General features: G+C 46.6%; 1 protein-coding gene across 6 annotated transcripts in view; it reads right to left on the reverse strand.

Annotated features, from left to right (window-relative positions):
• Positions 1-22,907, reverse strand: part of FGF13 (fibroblast growth factor 13) — a 354,638-nt gene that overhangs the window by 86,904 nt on the left and 244,827 nt on the right. For 5 of the 6 annotated variants that reach the window (XM_068151800.1, XM_068151803.1, XM_068151798.1 and 2 more), the window contains one exon: positions 4,284-4,394. In XM_068151800.1, the coding sequence (XP_068007901.1) occupies positions 4,284-4,394 (111 nt within the window). Of the gene's footprint in view, positions 1-4,283; positions 4,395-6,392; positions 7,050-22,907 lie in introns of those variants that run through there. The other variant, XM_068151802.1, reaches the window with a different exon arrangement.

Raw genomic sequence — 22,907 nt, forward strand, 5'->3', positions numbered from 1 at the left:
GAAATATTCCCTATCTGACTCAGTAAATCTCTCCTTGGAGAACCCTTTTTTTTTGCAATTCAACCCCTTCAAGCAGCATTTGATCTTTGTGTAGGGAGGAGAGCATAATTTAAAGCTCAGTATCCAGGCAGAACCTGGACTTCTCTTCCAAAAGGTGCTTTCTTGATGGCACATTCATGAGTAGGGCAAGCTAGGGGTATTTTCAGCACGAGGGTATGAGTAGGGGCTCCACTGTAAATAGTGCTATGAACCTGTCAGTAGATCAGCTGAGGACAGGGCAAAGCATGGGACAGTTGAGAAGATACAGCTCACTGCCACAAGCCCCAGAGATAGGCTCTAGTGAGCAATTCCTGGCTGTGCTGTGCTTGGCAAAGCAAGCAGAGATAGGAGGCTGAGCACCTGCTGCCAGAGCAGGATTGGGGCACCCAATGCAATGGGTGCTCAGCTGCTTCCCTCAGCAGTCAAGCATCTTTTCCTGTCATAAATGTACATGCTCTATTTTGAGGCATGAGGAGGGTTGAGCACACTCAGAAGCTGGTTGAGACATGGGTGGGATTAGCAGCTGCTGTGGCACAGACGATCGGAAGCTACAAAAAGGCTGTGGGGGAGTAACTCTGGCTCTGCTGCTGCTGCCTCTGCAGAATGTGGAGGGGTGCACAGTCAATCTGTCCTCTGCCAGCATAGCCAGACACACAGCCAGGCTGCCCCAGCTGCCACCTCCAGAGTGTGGGGATGCAGGCACTGCAGAAAAAAGGGTGACTCTCCTGTGTAGTGGCAGCTGCTGCACAGCAATGTCCCTCCATCCCTGCACAGCAGTATCCTATCATCATCCCTGCATAGCAGTGTCCCATCAACCCTGCACAGCAGTGTCCCAACAGCTGCACAGCAGCATGTTCAAGCCTGGCTTCTGCAACGGTGAGTGGCCTGTCCATGACCAGCAAGTGCTGATGGGGCCAACAGCAGAGCCATGCAGCCCCCTTCTCTTCAAGGCCCCAATGCCATGGCCAATAGATTTGAATGCTGTTTGTGTTTCTAGGAGTAGACCCTCATGTGGGCAGATATGACAGGTAGGGTGGCAAAAGAGCCACAGGAAAATAATTGCTTGCTCCTGTGGTCAGTTTATATTAGCATAAAATAATGCAAAGTTGTTTGCATCCTAGCCTTTCCCTCTTCCATTTGTGCTGTTTAAAGGAAGGATACAAAGGCGACTGCAATGAACAATTTGGCAATGTCTTTGAGAAAGTTGATCTTTTCTATGGCCCTTGTGCAGTGCAAGCTGACAGAGGATTAGAGATGCAGAAGAAGAGGCAGCATGCCACAGCTGGATTTATGAATCTAGACATTACTGTGAGGTCTGTACCATCCTTGCCTTGGCCACTTGCACCTTCGTACCCTTGCTGCAGGATATAGTTTCCTATATTTCCTTATTTTATCAGTCTGGAAATCACTTTTGCCCTGCCAAAACTGGGGAACAAATTCTGCCTTGATTTAAAACCTTGTCCTATTTAAATCATTTAACAAGGCAAAATCTGTTTCTCAGCCAGGAAATCCTCTCCCTGAGGCACTTCCTCAAATTACATGGATTCTTGGCTAAACCCTAGGTCTGTTGGGTGCTATGGCTCCACAAATCCATGTCACTTCCTGACTAAATTCTGCTCCAAAACCTCGGCACTCTTTTAAACTCCCTGCAATTGAGGATGCATCCTTGTATTTGTGAGCCCTGGGTGTAGCAGCAGATCTGCAGAGCTTGAAATAATTGCTCCCAAGTCAGGAGCTGAAGGGGATCTTCAGGCAAACTTCCTATCCAGCTCTAGGTAGCAAATGATGGGGAAGGTGGAACTCCTACATCCAGGCTGCTGTCAGGAGCGCAAATCAGCAGCTTTGTTTTTCAGGGACTGCAAGCTATCTCCATCCCTACCAAATGAAAAAGGGCAGGGAGATTCTAACAAGGCTGACCAACACTCTGTCTGCAAACCAGATGGACCATGGCTATGGTTTGCTCTGACAGATGCAGTTGCAGAGTCCTAGTGCTGTGCAACTACAACTGCATTTTGGGGGTGGGGCATCCACTTATTATTAAAGGGGAGTTTAAATTATTTCATTGCACTGCAAATGGCCTTAGAGCAAATGTGCAGTGAAGGTGACAAAAAAGGGAACAGCAATGATATCCCTCAAGGGGTGCAGAGGAGGAGAATAGGGCCTGGAGAAGGAGTCCTCTGGCATTTGGAGGGGGCTACAAGTCCTGTGGCTTTCCCACAGTGCACAAATAGAAACCAAATAAGAGATGTCTCTGCAGACACAGGAAGAAAGGATTTTAGAGAGCCTGACCCACCTGACACTGATGTGAGCAAGACTTTGGGGGAAGCCCTTCACACAGACTTTGATTCACAGCAGCAAGCAGCCTGTCTCACTAGCACCGTTAAAAACGTTGCCATTAAATTCAATTCAGGACTGCAGGACATCCAGAACCCTACACTTGGCTTACATAAAAGATGAATATATAACACACCACACCCCCCCTGATTTTTTTAGGATAAAACCCTCCTCTGTTCTGCATCCCAGCTGCAATAATTTCCTTTACTTTTAAGTATTCATCATTTTGGAAGGCTGCTGTCCAACCGTAAGGAATCTTTTATGATTTCCTTTGTAATCCATCAAGTTGTGGTAAATTTGGGGACCTGGTGAAAGCAAGGATGCCTCAGAAACAAACACATTTAGATTTCCATAAATTTCATCATGTTTCAAATCTCAGCATCCCTATTAGAGGGATTCCAAGCAAAATAGGTGCATGAAAAAAAAGAGGGAAAAAAACCCCAACCCATGGCATTTCAGATGCTTGCTTTAGTACATTAAAGGTTGATAACAATGTCAGCCTTTGATGTAAAAAGTGAGGTTTGCTTACTTCTTCTTTAAGGTAATTAACAGAATTACCCTGAAATCCTGAGTGTTCTGCACTGACTCTTAAAATGATAAACACTAGGTCATTCACTTGGCAACGTTTAAGGTCCACAAGGGTCATTCTTAGAGTTAATTTTGTGGCTGCACTGAGGAGAACTCTGTAAGATGGCAGCGGCCGCTCATCACTGCGCTGATCTGGTCTTTGTGCCACCTTCACTGTGGGTGAGGACAGGACCCGGTGTCCCTCCAGATCCCACCAGACTAAAGGAGACCTCCTCCAGCAGCATAAGCTCTTCCCTCTTATCACTTAGAAGTTAACACAAGAAAGCAGGGCTGGTGGGGTGCAGGGTGGTGTATCCCTGATAAAGCAAAATGGATTAAAGAGGGTGTGGGGAAAGGGTAGGAGCAAGGGACTGAAGAAGACACGATACTGCCTACTGCACCTAGGGCTTACTCTGCAAAATGAAACCATGTTTCACCTGGAAATGCTTTCATATGGAAAGGATAGCACTTAAATCAGTGGGTTTTAATAATTAAGAAGGAAGCTCTGCCTGTTGATTTTCCAGTTTGTTGTCTAAGTGGCCTGAAATACCTTCTCAGACTCCTTGCACTTCCTAACTCTCTCCTCAGAACAGAAATGCAGTTTAAGCTAAACAGTGCAACTACATGAAATGCCTAAATATTTTATTTACAGGCATCAGACCCAGCCATCTTTTCCTCTTTGCTATCAATTCTTAAAGTTGGGAAAAAACCCTAAAAATAACATAAAGAACTCAGCCCCAAAACATCCAAAGCCTATTTTTTTTTCCCTTTCCACAGAAAGGCTGAGGGAAAGCTGTTTGAAAGCTGAAGGTATAATTAGGGTTTAGGAGGGGTAAAAGAGAAACGTAATAATAACAATAACAGGGAAATGTGAACTTTGAAATGCTGAGGAACTCTTATTGTGTGAAAGATTACGTCTCTGTTTGAAGGAGCCCCTGTTTCAGAGGGGAGATAGCGTTCTTCTATTTCAGGCACTCTGAGTAGGCGAGCAAATTGTCCCTGCTGGGGAAAAAAAATTAAAAGGGGGAAAAAAAAAAAACCCTAATAAAATCCAAAGGACAGCAATGAACTCCTCTAGATTGCCATGGAGATAACATTTGCTTTGTTTGTCATATGTGTCATCATCACCTTCCTCTAGTTCATTATTTCTATAAGTGATTTCTTTTTTATTTGCATCTCCCTCAGCCCCAGGAAGCCTGAAAGACTTCTGCGCTGGGAGCGCGGTGTTAACGCCGCTTTCCACTCACTCAGACATCCCAGGACAACAATTCTGAATGGACCTAAGTGGGAAGAATGAGACACCACAATTCACAAACACACCATTTAAGTCTCGTGTCACTTACTATAACTACTGTCCTCCTCTTTTGTTCCATCAATTGTTCCATCTGCTTGCAACTGCAAGTGGTATCCTTGCCTGCTGTATAGCTTTGTTACTATACCTTTAAGCTGAGGCTCTGTAAAGAAACAATAGTGAGATTAATGTGGGAAATCCTGATGTGCCGTTCCAAGCGAGCAGGATGCTAGAAACACAGCTCTGGGCTTCTTCTCCAAGGCTGAGCTATGGGGGAAAGACTCAGAACAAAAGCAGGGCAACCGGCTTTGCAACACTTTTAATTTAGGCTGAGATCAGATTTATGTCTATGAAATCAATTGCCACAATGATTAAATGCCACTTCCGATCGCATGGAGGTAGCACAGTGAAATCTACTCCCAGTGAATACAAATTCCGACAGCGTGCTGCTTGGCCTCAGGAGCTCAGCCCTATCTCGTTTAAGATTAGAAATGAGCTGGCAAAGAGCATATTCTGCCTTTTAAAAAGGTGTGAGTTCTTAAATGGAGAGGAAAAAGAGGACTACTACGATAGCGCTAATAAGAGCCATAGTGACAGTTGAAAGCCTAAATATATAGCAGCAAACGTTTAGCACAGGAACTGCTGCAGCTCTAATAAACAAACCCCCGTTCCTCACTGCTTTGGAGAGTACAGAGCATCCCGAGTGATAAACTACTCAATGAACATATGGAAAATGGAGAGGGGAACCTTGAAATCCAGCAATGTGTGGAACTGCAAAATAAATATTACCATAAGGGTTGAGGTAATTACCTCATCAGCTAGAGGAAGAAAGATCAAAACAACGCAGACTTTGGATAGATACATATTTTTTTTCCCCCATAACCATCCTCAGATTCACAGTTAGGAAGTGAGACATCTCACAGAGTTTCAAATCATTCTAAACCAAAAAGTACACAGCAACAGGATCTGCCATCAAGTCTCTTGGTTCAGATACCTACTAGGTAATGCACCAAGAGTAATTGCACAAACCCAAAAAGGACTACTTCCACTGAATCCCAATGACATCTGCATTGTAGTCACTTCACACAATTATGCTTGTCAGGAGGTGATGCATCTCTGCAGCTCGCTCCACAACAACTTAATTCAGAGATAAACATACTGTGAAGATATGATGTGTCATTTCCCACAGCCAAGGTCTGGATAAGACTCCTTCTGTATGTAATCACAGATGTTAGGGAGCTCTGCTGCATTTAGTAGAAGCTGAAGGCAAGAGCTCACACTAGTTTTGCCTAAGTGTATTAGGTCCTATGTCCAATTCTTGTCTACCAACTTTTCTGATAAGTAATTAATACAAGCCTCACTTTGGCTTTTTAGCCATAACACATCCCAAAACCATTTGCAAACTGCAAGTGAGGCACCTCTTCGGCGGCTGCTGAGAAAGGCAGATAGGTTAAGTGGCTAACAGCATCAATGTTTCAGCACAGCAAAGCAGTAGCAATGTTAGCAGGGGGTTTTGCTCCTCCCATGTACTAAAAACCCCACTGAGATCAGGGACTCAGTCTCCATGCCTGATCTTTCGCACCTCTGACAGAGAGCGTCGCGTTTGCAGGGCAGCTGCATGGATGGGATTCCTAGAAAGGAACCGGGCACCCAAGCAAAACTCTGGAAGATGCCAGCTAAAACAAAAAGTCTCATCTGCAATCAGCAAATAAAGCATGGCACATCCACTCTGTGAAGCAGAAAGACAAAAAGGGATCCCTTCTATACCAGTAAGCCATTTAACACACAACCAAAGGAGGGGTATGTGTGGGGACTTCCCCTGCTGAGATCTCCCTTACAAATAAAACACGTGTGTTTGTGTATGTGTAGGTGTAACAGAGAGACAGACTACTGAAGCATTGGTATGTGGATGCACATGGGTGTGCAAGTGAGGCAATCAGTCTTGGTGTGTCTTAACCAAATAAATCAGATGAATACAAAAGGGAAACCACCATGGGGTACCCATGGCTATCAGATCATACAAGCCAGGAGTGGCAATACAAGCACACTGGTTTTACCAGCCCTGAGGCACCGGTCCCCCTTTCCCCATGGCCTAAAGCACACCTCAGCTTTTATGAAAATTAACCAAACCAAACCCCCCAAAGACATAAGCCTTGCCAACCTGGTCGCCGCCTTCGCCTTTTCTTGGAGCCAAAGAGTTTGACCCTGGAAAACACATTCAACTTGTTCTTGTCGCAGCTTCCCTTGCTCTTGCTGGGGCTGTTGACACACTTACAGGCATTGGACTTCTCCCGCTCCCTGGCTTGTCTCTTCTGGCGGATCAGGGAGCTGGCGATGGCTGCAGCCATGGCCGCCACCGCCCCGGCACCACCGGCGGGTCAGGCACGCGGGGTTTGGTTGCCGGCCGCGGGCACCGCAGCCAGCATGCTGCTCGGCCCGTCCCCAATGCTGGGGACGCCGCCGGGCACTGTGGCCACTGCCACCCACCGCCAACTGGCTTGGGAGCCCAGGAGATGACCGGTGGGATGCTTGCACCAGAGCCCTGGGGCAGGATGCAAGAGTTTAGCTCAAGTGTTTGGTGGGCTTTTTTTGTTGTTGTCAGATGAGATCTTCCCCTTTGACTTTTCTGATGCCTTTTTATTTCTCCCAACTTCTGTCAGGGCAAAGTTTGCAGGCAGAGGTGAGCGTTTCTACGGAGATCAGGCAGATCACTTGCCAGACATCCCTCTGAGCTTCTCCAGGCGCGCTATTCACACGCAGACATGGCACATCCACTTGGTGCAAGATCATTGCATCTCTCCTAGCCCCAATTTCTCCAGTTAACTTTTCTTCCCACCCGTCCCCTCCCCATTCAAATCCCAGCAAACACCTGTTAGACTCCAGCAGGGGCTGCCCACTTGCAGGGGTTTTCTGTATCCCTTTTCCTCTTCTTCCTTAAGAAAAGATCCGAAGCAAGGGGTGGTGAAGACACTTGCGCAGAGGTGCTGATGCCTGGAGCCTGGGCTGCCTGCTGCTGCTGAATGCCTCGGGCAGCCGCTTCCCCTCCTCTCCTCACAGGTGCCGCTGTCAGCGCAGCCTCCTCTCCAGGGACCCGTTCGGCTCTTGCAGCGTTGCCCTTGTCACCAGGCAGGAAACAGCCAGGGTTCCCCTGGCACCCGCCCGCCGGCAGCTCAGCGCCGGGACTGCAGCAGTAGAAGCAGCAGCAGCAGGATCAGAAACAGCAGGATAAGGAGCAGGATAAGGAGCAGGAGCAGCGGCAGCAGCAGCCGCGGTCTTTAGGCAGCGATGCGCGCACCCGCGCACACCCCACCAGCTCTGCGCTGGGCACAGAAATGAGGCAACGCAGCAAGCCCCATATCACCACCCTCCTCCTCCTCCTCCTCTTTCTCCTCCTCCTCCTCTCCCAGACAAGACAGCGAGCGGGAGATCTGCCTGGTGGCTCTTTGTGTGGCCACTTGCAGAAGGGTCCCTGGGGTGCCGGCAGCGAGGAGGCAGGAAGAGCTGGAGGTGCAGGCAAGAGAGCAGGCAGGGGTTCAGGGTAGGCAGCCCACCCTTGGCGGCCCCCCCGGGCTGTGGGTACCTGCTTCTGCCAGAGCCGCCTCCTGGGGAGCCGCAGACACCCAAACAAACGTGACTGCGATGAGCAAATAGCTGGCACTAGGTTCTCGGCAGCGGGTGAGGACACCTGGCCAGAAACGGGGAGGTGAGTTGGGGAGGGGGCCAGGCAGGGGAGCTCCAGCCAGGCAGGAGAGCTCCCCTGCCTTCCCCTCACCCACCCAGAACGGTCCCCTCCCTGCCACACTGACTTACTGGAGGCTTTTTGCCTCTCTTGCCTTTCTTTCCCTCCTCCACACGCTATCAGCTCCAGTTTTCTAGCAGAGACAAGAAAATCCTGAGGGAGATCAATTTCCTTGTAATTTCCATGTTCTCCCTCTTTCCTTTGTTCCCCTAGCAGAGCCCCTGTGTCCCTGGAGGCCAAGCTCTGATGCTAGCTGGGTTTATTCACCCCAGGCTATGTGGTGGTACCAAATCAGGGAGATGCTGGGAGCAGAATCTGTTGTCAGAGCACTGTGGTCAGTGCCCTGTACAGTGGACATGGAACCACATGGAACTACAGTGGAGCATGACCCAGGACATAGGAAGTAGGAGGTCCTGGGTGTCTCTTTGCAAGCACCCCCTAACCTATTGCTCTTCAGCACACTTTTAGCAGTTGGAATCTGATATAGGCTCGGATTCAAGCTAGGAACAAAACAGAGGTTTGCAGCCCTGAAGGCAAACAGCTATTGAAATAATTTATCCCTGAGACAGAGGGGACTGGCAGTCACCTGGCAGGCACTGAGGTAAGGAGGGATGTCCTGTGAGCAAGAGAGGGGGAGGCACAGGGCTGAGCTTAGTGGGGACCATGATGGCAACAAGTTTCAATCATCCAAGCCTGGGAGCAGCATCCTGCATGTCACAGGCCAGTCCCAGGGCTCCCCTGAGGCTACTGAGGCAGAATGGATACAGGTGGGTTGGTGTGACAGATTTCTGATGTGCTTTCAGACTCATCCAGATTTCTCAGGCTACCTGCCCCTTCTTCCTCTCCTGCAAATGTCCTCAGCAAAGCCATGAGGTCCTCTTCTCCTTCCCTTGGGTTGCATGATGCGGTCCCAGGCAAGTGCAAGCAGAAACCATGCCACCCACTATCTTCCCTTCAAACACCTTAATCCAAAAGCAGTCCACTTTATCTCTGCAAACACTGCACTCCTCTGAACAAGAAACAGCTCACGATGGGTCCAAATCTGTCTCCCTCAACTAGGAATTCCTGTCACAATAAAACACATTGCTTGGCCAGATCTTAATATCATTAATGTCCAGAGAGTAATGTCCAGACGATGTCTGAGTGCAAATACAACGTGTGCCATCACAGCCTGGCACCTCAAACAGCTGACATGGCATACTGGGTTTGGCAGCCCATCCACAATACTTCTTATCTGCAAGAAGTAGAATCATAGAGTCATAGAATCAGTCAGGGTTGGAAGGGACCACAAGGATCATCCAGTTCCAACCGCCCTGACATGGGCAGGGACACCCCACACTAGATCAGGCTGGCCAGAGCCTCATCCAACCTGGTCTTAAACACCTCCAGGGATGGGCCCTCAACCACCTCCCTGGACAAGCCATTCCAGGGCATCACCACTCTCGTAGTGAAGAACTCCTTCCTCACACCTACACATACAGCTCACACACACATTCACCTTTGTTTATGCTATCCACATACCCATTTTAAATAAATACTATTATTCTTTTTAATTTGGGTAAAGCAGTTGGGTAAAAATAACTAATTCACAAGTTCCACCACTCCCCTCATCTGCCAGTCCACATAAGACATGTGAAAAGCAACCCAAGAGACAGCCAGCTGGATATTATTAGTAATAACTCATCCTACTCATCTCACCGGTATCGTACTATGAATTTTGCCATCTTTCCACTTCCAATACAGTTAGGAGTGGAAATTGCTTTGCCTGGGACTCACCCATTACTTTATGAGCATTCCCAGTTTGGAAAGCAGCGTTTGATCTTCGGATCAAAGTGAAGCTGCCTCATTGTTATCTGTCCTGCAGGTCAGATGGCATTTCATTTTCGCAACGACTGCCTGGAACTCAGGAATCACCCCAGCTTGAAAATCCTGGGGGGAAGCAGTATATAAAAGAAGCATTTAGGATATCTTTCTGCCAGCATCCCAGCCTGCATGCTTCAAATCCATAATGAAAATTCATTTGCACAAATATTCCTTGACAGATAACTAAAGGGAGGAATAAAAATAGCACATATGCATAATTAGATTTAAGTTTCAAAAAAAAAAAAAACCCACCCCAGTCCTCCAGGTTTTGGGTTTTTTTTGCATGATCAGCCTCTTCGTCTTTCAGTACTCCTACAAACATGTCTTCATTTACTATAAATGGCACACAAGAATGAAGATCTTGTTGGGAAAACGTCTTCGGTGCAGGACCAGTCTTTGGACTGCTTCAGCATTACGAACATGACAATCACAAGGAGCAGCTTTGTTTACTTTGAGCAGCGAGAGCTGTTCACTCCCCACCATGCCAAAAAGGTAAAAAAAAACCCAAATAACACTCCAAGCAACTTCTTGAATATAGTTAGCCACTGGAATGTGCTGCCCAGGGAGGTGGTGGAGTCCCCATCCCTGGAGGCGTTCAAGAGGGGATTGGACGTGGCACTTGGTGCCATGGTTTAGTCATGAGGTATGTGGTGACAGGTTTGACTTGATGATCTTTGAGGTCTCTTCCAACCTTGGTGATTCTGTGATTCTGTAGAAGACAACCAGACACTCCTTGAACAGATGTCCTCCTTCTCTGTGTGTGATTATTGTAAGGGGTATACTTAGAGCTAAACAGTAAAATGCCAGCCTCTTTTCAATCAATAATTAAGCATCTCTTACAAAATCAGCGTGAGACAGAGAGTTACTGTCAGAGACAGCACCAGGATACACCCAAAGCTGGGATCTGACCCAGCAGTGATTCCATTCTTTTGAAGTAGACAAAGACATAACCTGCTTTTCAGTTCGAATTCATCCATCCAGTCATCTCTTAAGTTTATGCTGATGGAATAGAATAGAATAAACCAGGTTGGAAGAGACCTTCAAGATCATCATGTCCAACCTATCATCCAACACCACCTAATCAACTAACCCATGTAACCAAGCATCCTGTCAAGTCTCCTCCTGAACATCTCCAGTGATGGCGATTCCACCACCTCCCTGGGCAGCACATTCCAATGGGCAATCACTCTCTCTGTGTAAAACTTCCTCCTGACCTCCAGCCTGAATCCCCCCTGGTGCAGCCTGAGACTGTGTCCTCTTGTTCTGGTACTGGCTGCCTGGGAGAAGAGACCAACCTTTGCCCGTCTACAATCTCCCTTCAGGTAGTTGTAGACAGCAATAAGGTCACCCCTGAGTCTCCTCTTCTCCAGGCTAAGCAGCCCCAGCTCCCTCAGTCTCTCCTCATAGGGCTTGTGTTCCAAGCCCCTCACCAACTTTGTTGCCCTTCTCTGGACACGCTCCAGCAAGTCAACCTCCTTCCTAAACTGAGGGGCCCAGAACTGGACACAGTACTCGAGGTGTGGCCTAACCAGTGCAGTGTACAGGGGCAGAATGACCTCCCTGCTCCGGCTGACCACATTGTTCTTGATGCAGGCCAGGATGCCATTGGCCCTCCTGGCCACCTGGGCACACTGCAGGCTCATGTTCAGCCTACCATCAACCAGCACCAACACATGAATGGTTTAGGAGGCATGGTGGTGTTGGGTTGACTGCTGGACTTGATGAACTTAGAGGTCTTTTATGATTCTATGATTATTTCCATTATTCTGATCACTGAAACCTACTTGAACCTCCAGAAGTTGCCTGTTATGGCTAAAAGTAAAGCTTGCTATTGGGCACCACATTTCCCCAAAGCAGGACTAACACATGACATGGTTTTCATCCAACTCAGAGTGTGCTGCCCTCACTGCCTGTCTCCCACAAGAAAAGGCATAACCCCCCATCCCTGTCCCAAACTGCAGGCAGTGGTGGCTCCTTCACCAAACTAGAGGAAAGTGCAAACTTGTGGGTTTTGCTCCCCTTGAACTGCTTGCACTGTGGCAGGTCACTGACCACTGCTGTTTCCTACACTGATCGCACAAGATTTCTAGTAGGTCCTGTATAAAAGTGCCAGGCATTGGGTTAGGTTGCTCAGGGAGGTTGTAGAGTCATCATCCCTGGAGGTGTTCAATAAATGTGTGGACATGGCACTTCTGGACATGGTTTTAGGGCCATAGTTGTCTCAGGTTTGTGGTTGGACTTGATGATCTCAGAGGTCTCTTCCAAGCAAATCAATTCTATGATTCTAGGTAGTTGCTGAGCAAAAAACCCAAAACACTGCACAAAACCTGAGAGCAGAGACACAACCAGATGCCAGCTCCAGCCCTCACTGCCATGAAGCAAGCTGCATGTTCTGCCAAGCTGTGGTGGCCCATGTGCAGAGTAGCACCTCTCCCCCACTGCTGGTTGCCTGTGTTATTTCAGCACTTGAATGTCAACAGATGTGATGGAGCACAGAGCGACGTATCAGTGCAGCACTGGTGTCAGAGGAGGGAACGGGTGGAGAAGAGATGGCACTTTCCAGCTGCCTGTTCAAGTGATTGGCACATGAGCCGAATGTGTGACTTGCTGAGGGGCCCAACCTCCTCTGTGCCTTGTAGAAGCATTAACAATTCTCATGACATGTTGCCATAAAGCAGGAACTTATTACCAGCACCCTGAGTCAATATATCCCATCCTCAGATTAAACAGCATGGCCAGTTTTCTCCTGTTCCCCTATAAACAAGCACCAAAAGATTTATAGTAGGTCCTAATAAACAGGTAGATGCTGAGCAAAACAAATGTTGCATGAAAATCAAGACCAGAGGAAAAATCACCAGCCAGCTCCACACCTCACTCAGCCCAACACAAACCCTAAACCATCCCTCTACTTATATGAGCCTGAAACTGATTTGGTGTAACAGAATCAAATCTGGCCAAGTGTGGGATGGCAGGAGTCCCTCCCCAGGCTTTTTTCCCCCGCCTTGCTGGGGTAACATGCAGAACAAGCAGGAGGGAAAAAAAGAGAGAGAGAAAAAAAAAAAAGCTTCAGGATTCAAATGATATGGACTATTTTCACTGCCTACACTCCCCAAAAGTAGATCATCGTTGTCTGAAAAGTGCCACCAGAAGCGCTTCCCTCCCTCTGCAGGTTGAGATAAACAAGTCCTCATCCAGCCGGGTATGACACAGCAGCACTGAGGCCCCCAGTGAGTTTTGTTTTATTTTTTTCCCTCCTCTCCTAAGTAAACAGAATTACTATTCACCAGGAAGCAGAGCTGTTCAGACCCAAGCCCCGCATCACTTAGCTCCTCCGTGAAACATCCCATGGAAATGACTCAGCCTTTCCTCTGCAGCCAGCTCCGCGGCTGGACACGGGTGCTGCAGAGCGGCGCGCGGCTGGGTGCTTGCTGCTCGGGGCATGAGCACGCCTTGCTCTCCAGTTCACTACCCCTGAAAGCCTCAGCCTTCCCCTAGATAGGAGCTAAATTAAGAGTCAGCTAAAGCTTTATATCTGAGTGCAAGGTGGAAGAGCTGGGCCTTCAGGAAGGTCCAGACCAAGAGCTCTAACTTGAGGATATTTTAGTCAATAGGCTGGGCCACCTTGAAATTAACTTTAATATTAAATATCAGGATATAATAATAAGCTGTAGACCTTTATATTAGCCACATCTTATGAAGAAAGGCTTGAGGGACCTGGGGCTTTTTAGCACAGAGAAGAGCAGACTGAGGGAGAATCTTATCAATGCTTATAAATTCTTAAAGGGTGGGTGTCAGGAGGATGAGGCCAGTGACAGGACAAGAGGTAACAGGCACAAACTTGAGCATAGGATATTCTGCCTGAACATGAGGAGGAACTTCTTTATGTTGAGGGTGGCACAGCACTGGAGCAGGCAGCCCAGAGAGGTGGTGGAGTTTCCATCTCTGGAGTAATTCAAAACCCTCCTGGACACTGCCCTGTGCACTGTCCTGGACACTGCTCCAGGAGAACCTGCTCTGGCAGCAGGGGTGAACTAGATGATCCCTAGAGGTCCCTTCCAACCCCCACCATTCTGTGATTCTGTGTATTGCTGTGGAACAGTATATTTACATCGAGAGCATAAGGGCACTTGTAAATAGAGAAGATGGTTGTTCCTGTACATGTATGTGCCATGGACCTCTGCAAAAATGCACCATGCAGCCCTGCTCAGCCACAGGAAAAAGACAAAAATCAAACTAAGTTCCTGTGACACCAGTGTAGACATGTCACCTCAACCTACTTCCACAGTATCACAGTACATTAGAGGTTGGAAGGGACCTCCAGAGATCATTGAGTCCAACCCCCCTGCCGAAGCAGGATCACCTAGCGTAGTCTGCACAGGAATGCATCCAGATAAGTTTTGAATTCATCCAGAGAAAAAGACTCCACAACCTCTCTGGGCAGCCTGTTCCAGTACTCTGTTGCCCTCACTGTAAAAAAGTTTCTCTTCATGTTGAAGTGAAATCTTCTGTGTACAAGCTTGTACCCGTTGTTCCTTGTCTTATTATTGTGTACCACCAAAAAGCGATTAACCCCATCCACTTGACACCCACCCCTCAGATATTTATAGACACTGATGAGATCCCCTCTCAGTCTTCTCAAGACTCAACAGCCCCAGGGCTCTCAGTCTCTCTTCACATGGGAGGTACTCAAGTCCCCTAATCATCCTCGTGGCTCTCTGTTGGATACTCATTGTTCAAGGGATTAGTTGTCTAGATGATTTTTTATCTTCTCAAGAGTACAGCATCATGAATCTTCAAAACCAGAAGAGACCTCAGTACAACAACTGGTGCACAGGACTGGATGTGCTGAAACTGGCCCTCATCCAGCAAATCAGAGAAACATGTCCCTGCCTTCCACATGTGAGTCATCTCACTAAGATATTTAAAAAATAATTATGTGCCTGATGCATTACAAAAGGTTCTCACATCCTCATCCTGTTCTCTTATCAGATCTACGTAAGTTTGCTAGGACAAGGCTGACAGATTCACAGACTGCATTGGGTTGGAAGGGATCCTCGCTGGCTCCGGGGAGAATTTGGGCCTTTTCTTCACGATTGACATGACCTACTAAGTGCTCAGGATAGCCATGAGATCTCACATCAAGAACATCACTTTCTTCTTAGCCTCTCAGAGAAAATACTAATGAGAGAGATCCCAGTTGTGCCCCTTCCCAGCCGTGAATTCCATTTCCCTTTATAGCACTCAGTCAAAACGGGATGTGATCTGTCGTGGTGGCGCAGGCAGTTTTGGGAAAGGAGGGTATTTTCTGAAGGTAGGAAGATGGAAATATTTTTGCCTAGGTTAATCCATATTCAGTCATCCCAAAATGTCAACCACAAAAGATCGTCTATCCGGTGCATAAAAGATCAGTGCCAATCAGCTGGGAAAGGTCACAGAACAAACAGCAGAGATCAGCTCCCACAGCTTTGCAGGCTCCCAAATTGGGAACACGTTATTCTGGTGTCTTGGGGCGGGGCGGGGGGGGGGGGGGGGGGTGGGGGGCAAACTGAGCCAGGAACTTGCAGCTGTGACCAACCAACTTCTCTGTGCCCACCACAAAGCCAAAGCACAAAATCCTCCCACATCAGCATGCACAGAAGTATCTGCTCATTCACCTCTCAGCATGATGACTCTTGGAAACATCAGTGTAAATGACAGCATATCATCCCTGAAATATTTACATCTCAGCATGGGACACACAAGAAGTGGGCTATATGCCACTGTCAAATTTAACATAAGGCCACTTTACACATGACAAAACACTGGAAATAGTCCTTCACAGACCTGAAGCAAGTTGCCCAGAGATTTGCCTTATTACTCAAATGGATCTTTTTCCACCTGGTTGTTTAGCCTGAAGGAGAGGAGGCTGAGAAGAGATCTTATTGCTCTCTATGGCTACCTGAAAGGAGGTTGGAGTGAGGTGAGTGTTGGCTTTTTCTCCCAGAACTAACAACAGAACAAGACATAATGGCCTCAATCTGCACCAGAGGAGGTTTGGTTGGATATTAGAAAGAATTTATTTCCTGGAAGAGTGGCCAGATGTCAGAACAGGTTGCCCAGGGAAGTGGTGGAGTCACCATCCCTGGAGGTGTTAAAAAAAAGGATTAGATGTGGCACTTTGGGACATGGGCTAGTGCTCATAGAGGTGTTGGGCAGAAAGCTGGACTTGATGACCTTGCAGGCCTTTTCTAAACCTAATAATTCTATGATTCTGTTTTCATAGATCTGATGGTTCATCCTTTGACAAGAACTTGATAAAAACCAGAGTGATTTGGTTTCCAGTGAGTTGAAGCCTCTGCAAGTTCTCCCCCTCCCACCTGCACCCAAACATTTCTACCAGCCTTTTCCAGTTATGGTCCTTTCTTTGCTCCAAAGTTAACTTCTGCCCCACAGCTTGAGTTCACATAACTAGAGAGCCCAATTCAATGCAGTTGTGTGCTGGATGCCAAGCCTGCTGCTTCCTGTGGCTTTGTTAATGATGTAAGACACATCTGTTTTCTCATAATCAAACCAAATTATTGGAATAAGAAGAGCCTGGCAATGATTTTCTGTGACTTCCACCTGACTGCCAAGACCATGGCAACAAGTTCACACAGACAGATGAGAATGTGAAGAGAGTTGGACACGAATGAAAAGGCCTTTGAACAAAAAGTGTCATGTCTTGGATGGAAGCAGGGCTCTCCAGGAGTTGGAGTTAGACCCCACACTAGGTCTATACTTCTGTAAAGATGCAAGTGAGCCCTTGATCCACTTGCTGTTGTGAAACTAGAAGAAGTTTACCTGAGCAAAAATGCTGGTCTCAGTTTCAGTAACCAGAGGAAGGTATATCCCTGAGGGTTAGGAAAAGGGCCATGAGCCCAGATTTCTGCATTCTGTCTCAGGTCACCATGTACCTTGTTTCTACCTGAAAGGAGGTTGTAGACAAATGGGGGTTGGTTTCTTCTCCCAGGCAACCAGCACCAGAACAAGAGGACACAGTCTCAAGCTGTGCAGGGGGAGGTTTAGGCTCAAGGTGAGGAGAAAGTTCTTCCCAGAGAGTAATGAGACACTGGAATGTGCTGCCCAGGGAGGTGGTGGAGTCCCCGTCCCTGAAGGTGTTCAAAAAAGGCTTGGATGTGGCACTTGAAGCCATGGTTTAGTAGTCATGAGGTGTTGGGTGATAGGTTGGACTTGATGATCTCTGAGGTCTTTTCCAACCTTGTTGATTCTATGATCATGGTGTCAATTGCGACATGGCAGACACCTGCCCTAAGTTCAGTTATGTAAAAGTCAGGTTTATCTAAGACCATCTGACCGAATATCTGGGCTGTACAACCAAGAAAGAGACAAAGGCACCTTCAGATGGCAAGTCAATCCCATCCAAATAAATCACCATTATTTTCACAGCTGCATGATAGAAAACACTACCTCTGCCTTGCTGAACTGCGATTGCTGAGTGATTCAGACCATAATCTACCTCAAGTATATTTAGAATAAATAATATTTATCAGCATCAAAACTAAATAATCACTTAATGAAGGCCCATGTAACTCAGTGTCTTGCTTCTGGCAGTGCTCAGGAATACATGTGAATATCAACCCAGCCCAAGCAGTGGCACAGCACACTTCCCCCACTCACATACCTTCCAGCAATTGGCCTCATGGCAACTCCAGGCTTAGCAGGAGCTGCTGCTGGCAAGAGCAGAGCAAAGGTGACATCTGTAAATCATACAGGGATTTTGAGGTGAAAAATACAAGACATCATAAGTAAGCAGAAGGGAATTCATTAGCAGGAGCTAGATGTACTCTTTCTGCAAGCAGCACTCACAAGCAACACTGGCTGGCAAAACGGACGAGAAGCACAAGCCAGCATGTGCTGTATTGGGTTTAAATAGGCCTGGAGACTGGAAAAAAAAGTGTATGCAAATTCTGCATAAGCAACTTAGAAGAAATTCAGAGAAGTCAATTCAGAGAAGGAGGCTAATAGCAGAACATCTGCTGCTGCTGCTCCCAATATTCACATTAGGCAGCTGGGTACATTTCTGAGGACTCATATCTCATCAGAAAGGGTTTGTTGTTATGCACAGAAACAATGCTCAGAAAGCAGAGAAGCAGATAGGAAGCCTGAGCTGAGCACTCTTATGCCACACTGAAGCCCAGCTGAACTACAACAGGGACACATCTGCTTGTACAGAGTCTGGATAACTGTCCAGCTTGTAGCTACATTTCTATCTAAAACCACCAGCACCAACAACTAGTAGATTAAGCTGTACCAGTAGATACAAATACAATGCCATGATTTTAATTACATTCCAAGTCCACGTGCATGGCCTTTGCAACTCCCCAGTCATACTGCTAAATCATGCTGAGCCAAACTCACAGCAGAGAGACACCAAGTTTAGCAGATGCTGATACATCATCAGGATCTCTGCCCTCTCCATTCGACCCTCATCCCTTTGTTTATTGTTCTTATTGTCCACCTCTTCCTACCAGGATCTCATAGTATCACAGTATCATAGTATCAGTCAGGGTTGGAAGGGACCACAAGGATCATGTAGTTCCAACCCCCCTGCCATGGGCAGGGACACCCCACACTAGATCAGGCTGGCCAGAGCCTCATCCAGCCTGGTCTTAAACACCTCCAGGGATGGGGCCTCGACCACCTCCCTGGACAACCCATTCCAGGGTTTCACCACTCTCATGGTGAAGAACCTCCTCCTCACATCTAGCCTCAATCTCCCCACCTCCAGCTTCATTCCATTCCCCCTAGTCCTATCACTACCTGAGATCCTGAGAAGTCCTTCCCCAGCCTTCCTGTTTCCTTTTCATTAAAAACTATAACATGCTTCTGATGAGCAGTGGTTACAAACCCCCTCGGTATCTTCATGCCTTAATGCTTCAGCTGAGGTCAACTTAATCTTGTTTACCAACAAATAAACTTAGTTTAGCTTCCTCTACAACACAACATTCCAAGGTCTGGGAGCTGTTGCTGGGGAAGAAAGGACAGAAATAGATCCTAAGGCACAGAACTGAGCCTGATGGATTGTAAGAAGTTATCTTGACTGATGTTTTAATGTTATCATGCGGTCGATTCCACTCAGCCCATTCCACGTAACCTTAATGAAGGAATATCTCCATGCCTTTTCTTGTCTTCCATGTAGGGTCAGTTACAAGGAGTTAAAGAGTCTGATTGCAAAAAGACACCCACATGTACATCAGCTAAGGTGAAGCAAGTAGGTACACAGAACACACAAGACTCTGCAGCACTCTTTGAGACCTGCAGGGATTCCCAGGCAGCTCCCTCTCGCATGACTGGAGCATGGCTCCCAGAAGTTGCTGGGAGCAATGGAGTCAAGTTTCCTCTGGACTGTCACTGGTTCTACATTTATAATGTGGACACTTAAATACACAGTTGGGGTTTTTTTACCTTTTGTTATCTTTTTTTTTTTCTCCTGCCTTTCTTCTTCCTGACTTGCCAATATGATCAAACCTAACATGTTTCAACAATGCTGAGATGCACAAGCACCAGGGAATCAGAAACTCCCACCTCCCCCAGCCCTTTCTTTTTTTCCCCCAGCTCTGTGATACATGAAATGCCTTTCTCAGTAACTATATTTTTAAACCATTACTGCCATAAATTTTAGCCTACTTATAAAAGTGGTGATGTAAACTTCTTTTGGGAGGCTTTAAGCAAACTATAGGGTCTTCTGCAGAGGAAGCATGCTGTTAATTCACAGTCACATCCCAAACCAACCAGACAAATTTCCAGTACTTCCAGTAAAAACCAAAATGTGCAAAATTGCTGCTTAAACAAAAACCAAGAGGGACACCTAGAGTTAGTTCTTGTTAGCGCCCTAGCAAGGTCATTCACTTTCTTTCCCAGTCTTCTTTCGGTCACTGGTGACAGTTAATTACAACCAATGTACGCGGTGCCTCCGGCTGTAATTAAGAGTAAACTGGGAAGCGTGGGGCGGGGAGAGGCTGCGGTGACTCCCGTTTAAGGCTGTGTTTGTTTCCCATTTCAGGCTGTTTCCCGATTTCAGACTGTGTTATCCCGGTTTCAGACTATTTGAGGTGTACCCGGAACTGGGTGCAGCCCAGTCGATGTACCCACCGCAGGGAGAAAGGACCCCGGGGAGCGGTCGCTGTCCGCGGTGCTGATCCCGGCTGCCAGCCGCGCCCCGGCCCCACACAACCTCCCACCTCGCTTCTGCTCCGCGGAACCTTCACACCAAGGTTACAACCAAACATCGAGGTCCATAATCAGCCACCAGCCTTTTGTTTGTGTATCGTGACCAAGCAACGGGCTTCCCAAAATCTGACCTACAGCAAAATCTGGTGATAGTTCCAGACCTGCTTCATCTGTCCCACTACCTGGGTTAGAAAATCCTACACTTCCATCAAGGAGCAAGGCATTCAGCAGTTAATCATCTAGACGGCATATTGAGTGACTATGCTTTGTATAATGCATTTTTAACATGCCCCCAAACGTTGTAAGCTGCTTAGTCCACATTCCACACTTCTCTACACTTAGGCTGACTGTATGAATTGCAAAGAGAATAAAAGAGAATGCGGACACTGCATGAAATGGCATAAAAGCTGTTTGCTAACCATTCTGAGTAATTTCTAATAAAAAAAAAAAAGAAAAAAGAAAAAATAGAAAAGAAAAAAGAAAAAAAGGGGGAAATAAAAAAAAAATTAAAAAAAGAGAAAAAAAGAAACAAAAAAAGGAAAAAATAAGAAATAAATATATGGTCCAGCGAATTAATATAACTAACTCCCACTGTTAATATCTAAGTGAGTACACACTGATTACTGTTTGATACTGGGGCGTTATCCAAGAGCCCTTAGATTTGTTTTTCTCTTCTAGCCACAGGGCGTTGGTTCTTACAGTAATCTGATCATTTCACGTACCAAATGCACAGAACATGCTTTTCCATTATTAAAGGAAAGCAAATTACACCATCAAAATCCTTCAGCTAAAACACTTGCAAAAGAATAGAGAGATGATGATGCTTCTGTATGGAAAAGGTTTTCAAGTTGTTAACGGCGTAACAAGATTGTCCCCAGTTTAAGGTTAGGCACAGTGCTCTCACGGAAGGCAATTAGAACCTAACTAGAAACACTGGGTTTATTTTCCTCAAAGCAAGCTTTCTCCCTGACAAGGAAAATAAACCTTGGGTACAAAGTTAACTAAATACATGGTATGGGTGTTTAAAGAGGCCATAGAAGCAACCTGTACATTTGTAATGTGTAGTCAAGCAAGATGAATTTGCCCATTCAGCAGTACGTTCATAGTTCCAATCGGTAGGAATTAACATCAATGCTTGCCTCTTCCTTATTAAATCTTACATTCGTAGAGTTACCAAAGAAAATTCAGGAAGTCAAAGAGCTACCCCATTCTTAATATTAAGAAATATTAAGCTTTAACTTCTCTATAGAGTTTAACATCTCTACAGAGGATTAGCTGCCAGGAAATACCTTGTTAGTTCATTTCCCCTGTAAAAATATTGGTTAAATACGTCTTACCTGAATAAGACTTTCTTAACCCCAAAGCCATGCTGCTTTGCAAGCTGCTCCTACCCAGACAGTTGCAGTCTACATTTGGAGCAGCCACACAGGGCGTAGATCAGACAAAGTTTAAGGCATATTTAAAGTATTCTCTAAGGTACTGGCCAGAAACATCAAGCCCATAGCCGCGGTATAGAGAGATCATTAATGGGCATTAGTGACAGACCATTATGACTTTCAGAGGTCATTAAAGATTCATAATGTAGCTGTACTGTTCTGGCAATGTCTAACCATTTCTTGGACATAAATGTACATTTCTCCTACATGATTTACTTAAACTTATTATTTTTGAGTGTCAAATTTTGTTTGCTGCCTCCTAGAATTACAAAGAACGCCTGTAACGGGATACTGCGGTACATTACGGCAGCCACTGGAGCCTGGCGCTTGGTTTAGCTGATACCCTTCATTGGAAGGCATTCTGCAGCACAAATAGCTCAAACACATTCATGAGGCAGAATACGTACCATGCTTCCTTTCTTCCCTAAAAAAGCCACATTATTGATACCCTGCAAATGTTACAAGTGAAAAAATACAAGCACACAGCAGAAGTGCAGTTGTTAACAATTGTGAAATGGTTACCCTTTGAAATGTTTAATCTTTACTTTGGAGCTTCAGAAAACCTTTTTCCTTTTTTATTTACATTTGAATTTAGGGAAAAATATTGAAGAGATTTTATTTGGGGTCAACCAAGACAGCTACTTCTACTGCACTTTTGACGAGTGAAAGATAGGATAGGATAGGATAGGATAGGATAGGATAGGATAGGATAGGATAGGATAGGATAGGATAGGATAGGATAGGATAGGATAGGATAGGATAGGATAGAATAGATCAGGTTGGAATAGACCTTTGAGTCCATCCTATCAATCAACACTACCTAATCAACTAAACCATGGCACCAAGCACCCCATCCAGTCTCTTCCTAAATACCTCCAGGGATGCTGTCTCTACCACCTCCCTGGGCAGCCCATTCTAATGGCCAATCACAGTATCACAGTATCACTTAGGTTGGAAAGGACCTCGAGGATCATCGAGTCCAACCTGACACCGCAGACCCCATGACTAGACCATGGCACCAAGTGCCACGTCCAATCTCCCCTTGAACGCCTCCAGGGTCGATGACTCAACCACCTCCCTGGGCAACCCATTCCAATGCCGAATGACTCGCTCGGTGAAGAACTTCCTCCTCACCTCGAGTCTGAACCTCCCCTGGCGCAGCTTGAGACTGTGTCCCCTTGTTCTGGTGCTGGTTGCCTGGGAGAAGAGGCCAACTCCCTCCTGGCTACAACCACCCTTCAGGTAGTTGTAGAGGGCAATAAGGTCACCCCTGAGCCTCCTCTTCTCCAGGCTAAACAATCCCAGCTCCCTCAGCCTCTCCTCATAGGGCTTGTGTTCAAGGCCTCTCACCAGCCTTGTTGCCCTTCTCTGGACACGCTCAAGTGTCTCAATGTCCTTCTTAAACTGAGGAGCCCAGAACTGGACACAG

Source organism: Melanerpes formicivorus, unplaced genomic scaffold, assembly GCF_026170545.1.
Source record: "Melanerpes formicivorus ecotype bairdi unplaced genomic scaffold, bMelFor1.0.p_v2 SCAF_22, whole genome shotgun sequence".
NCBI lineage: Eukaryota > Metazoa > Chordata > Aves > Piciformes > Picidae > Melanerpes > Melanerpes formicivorus.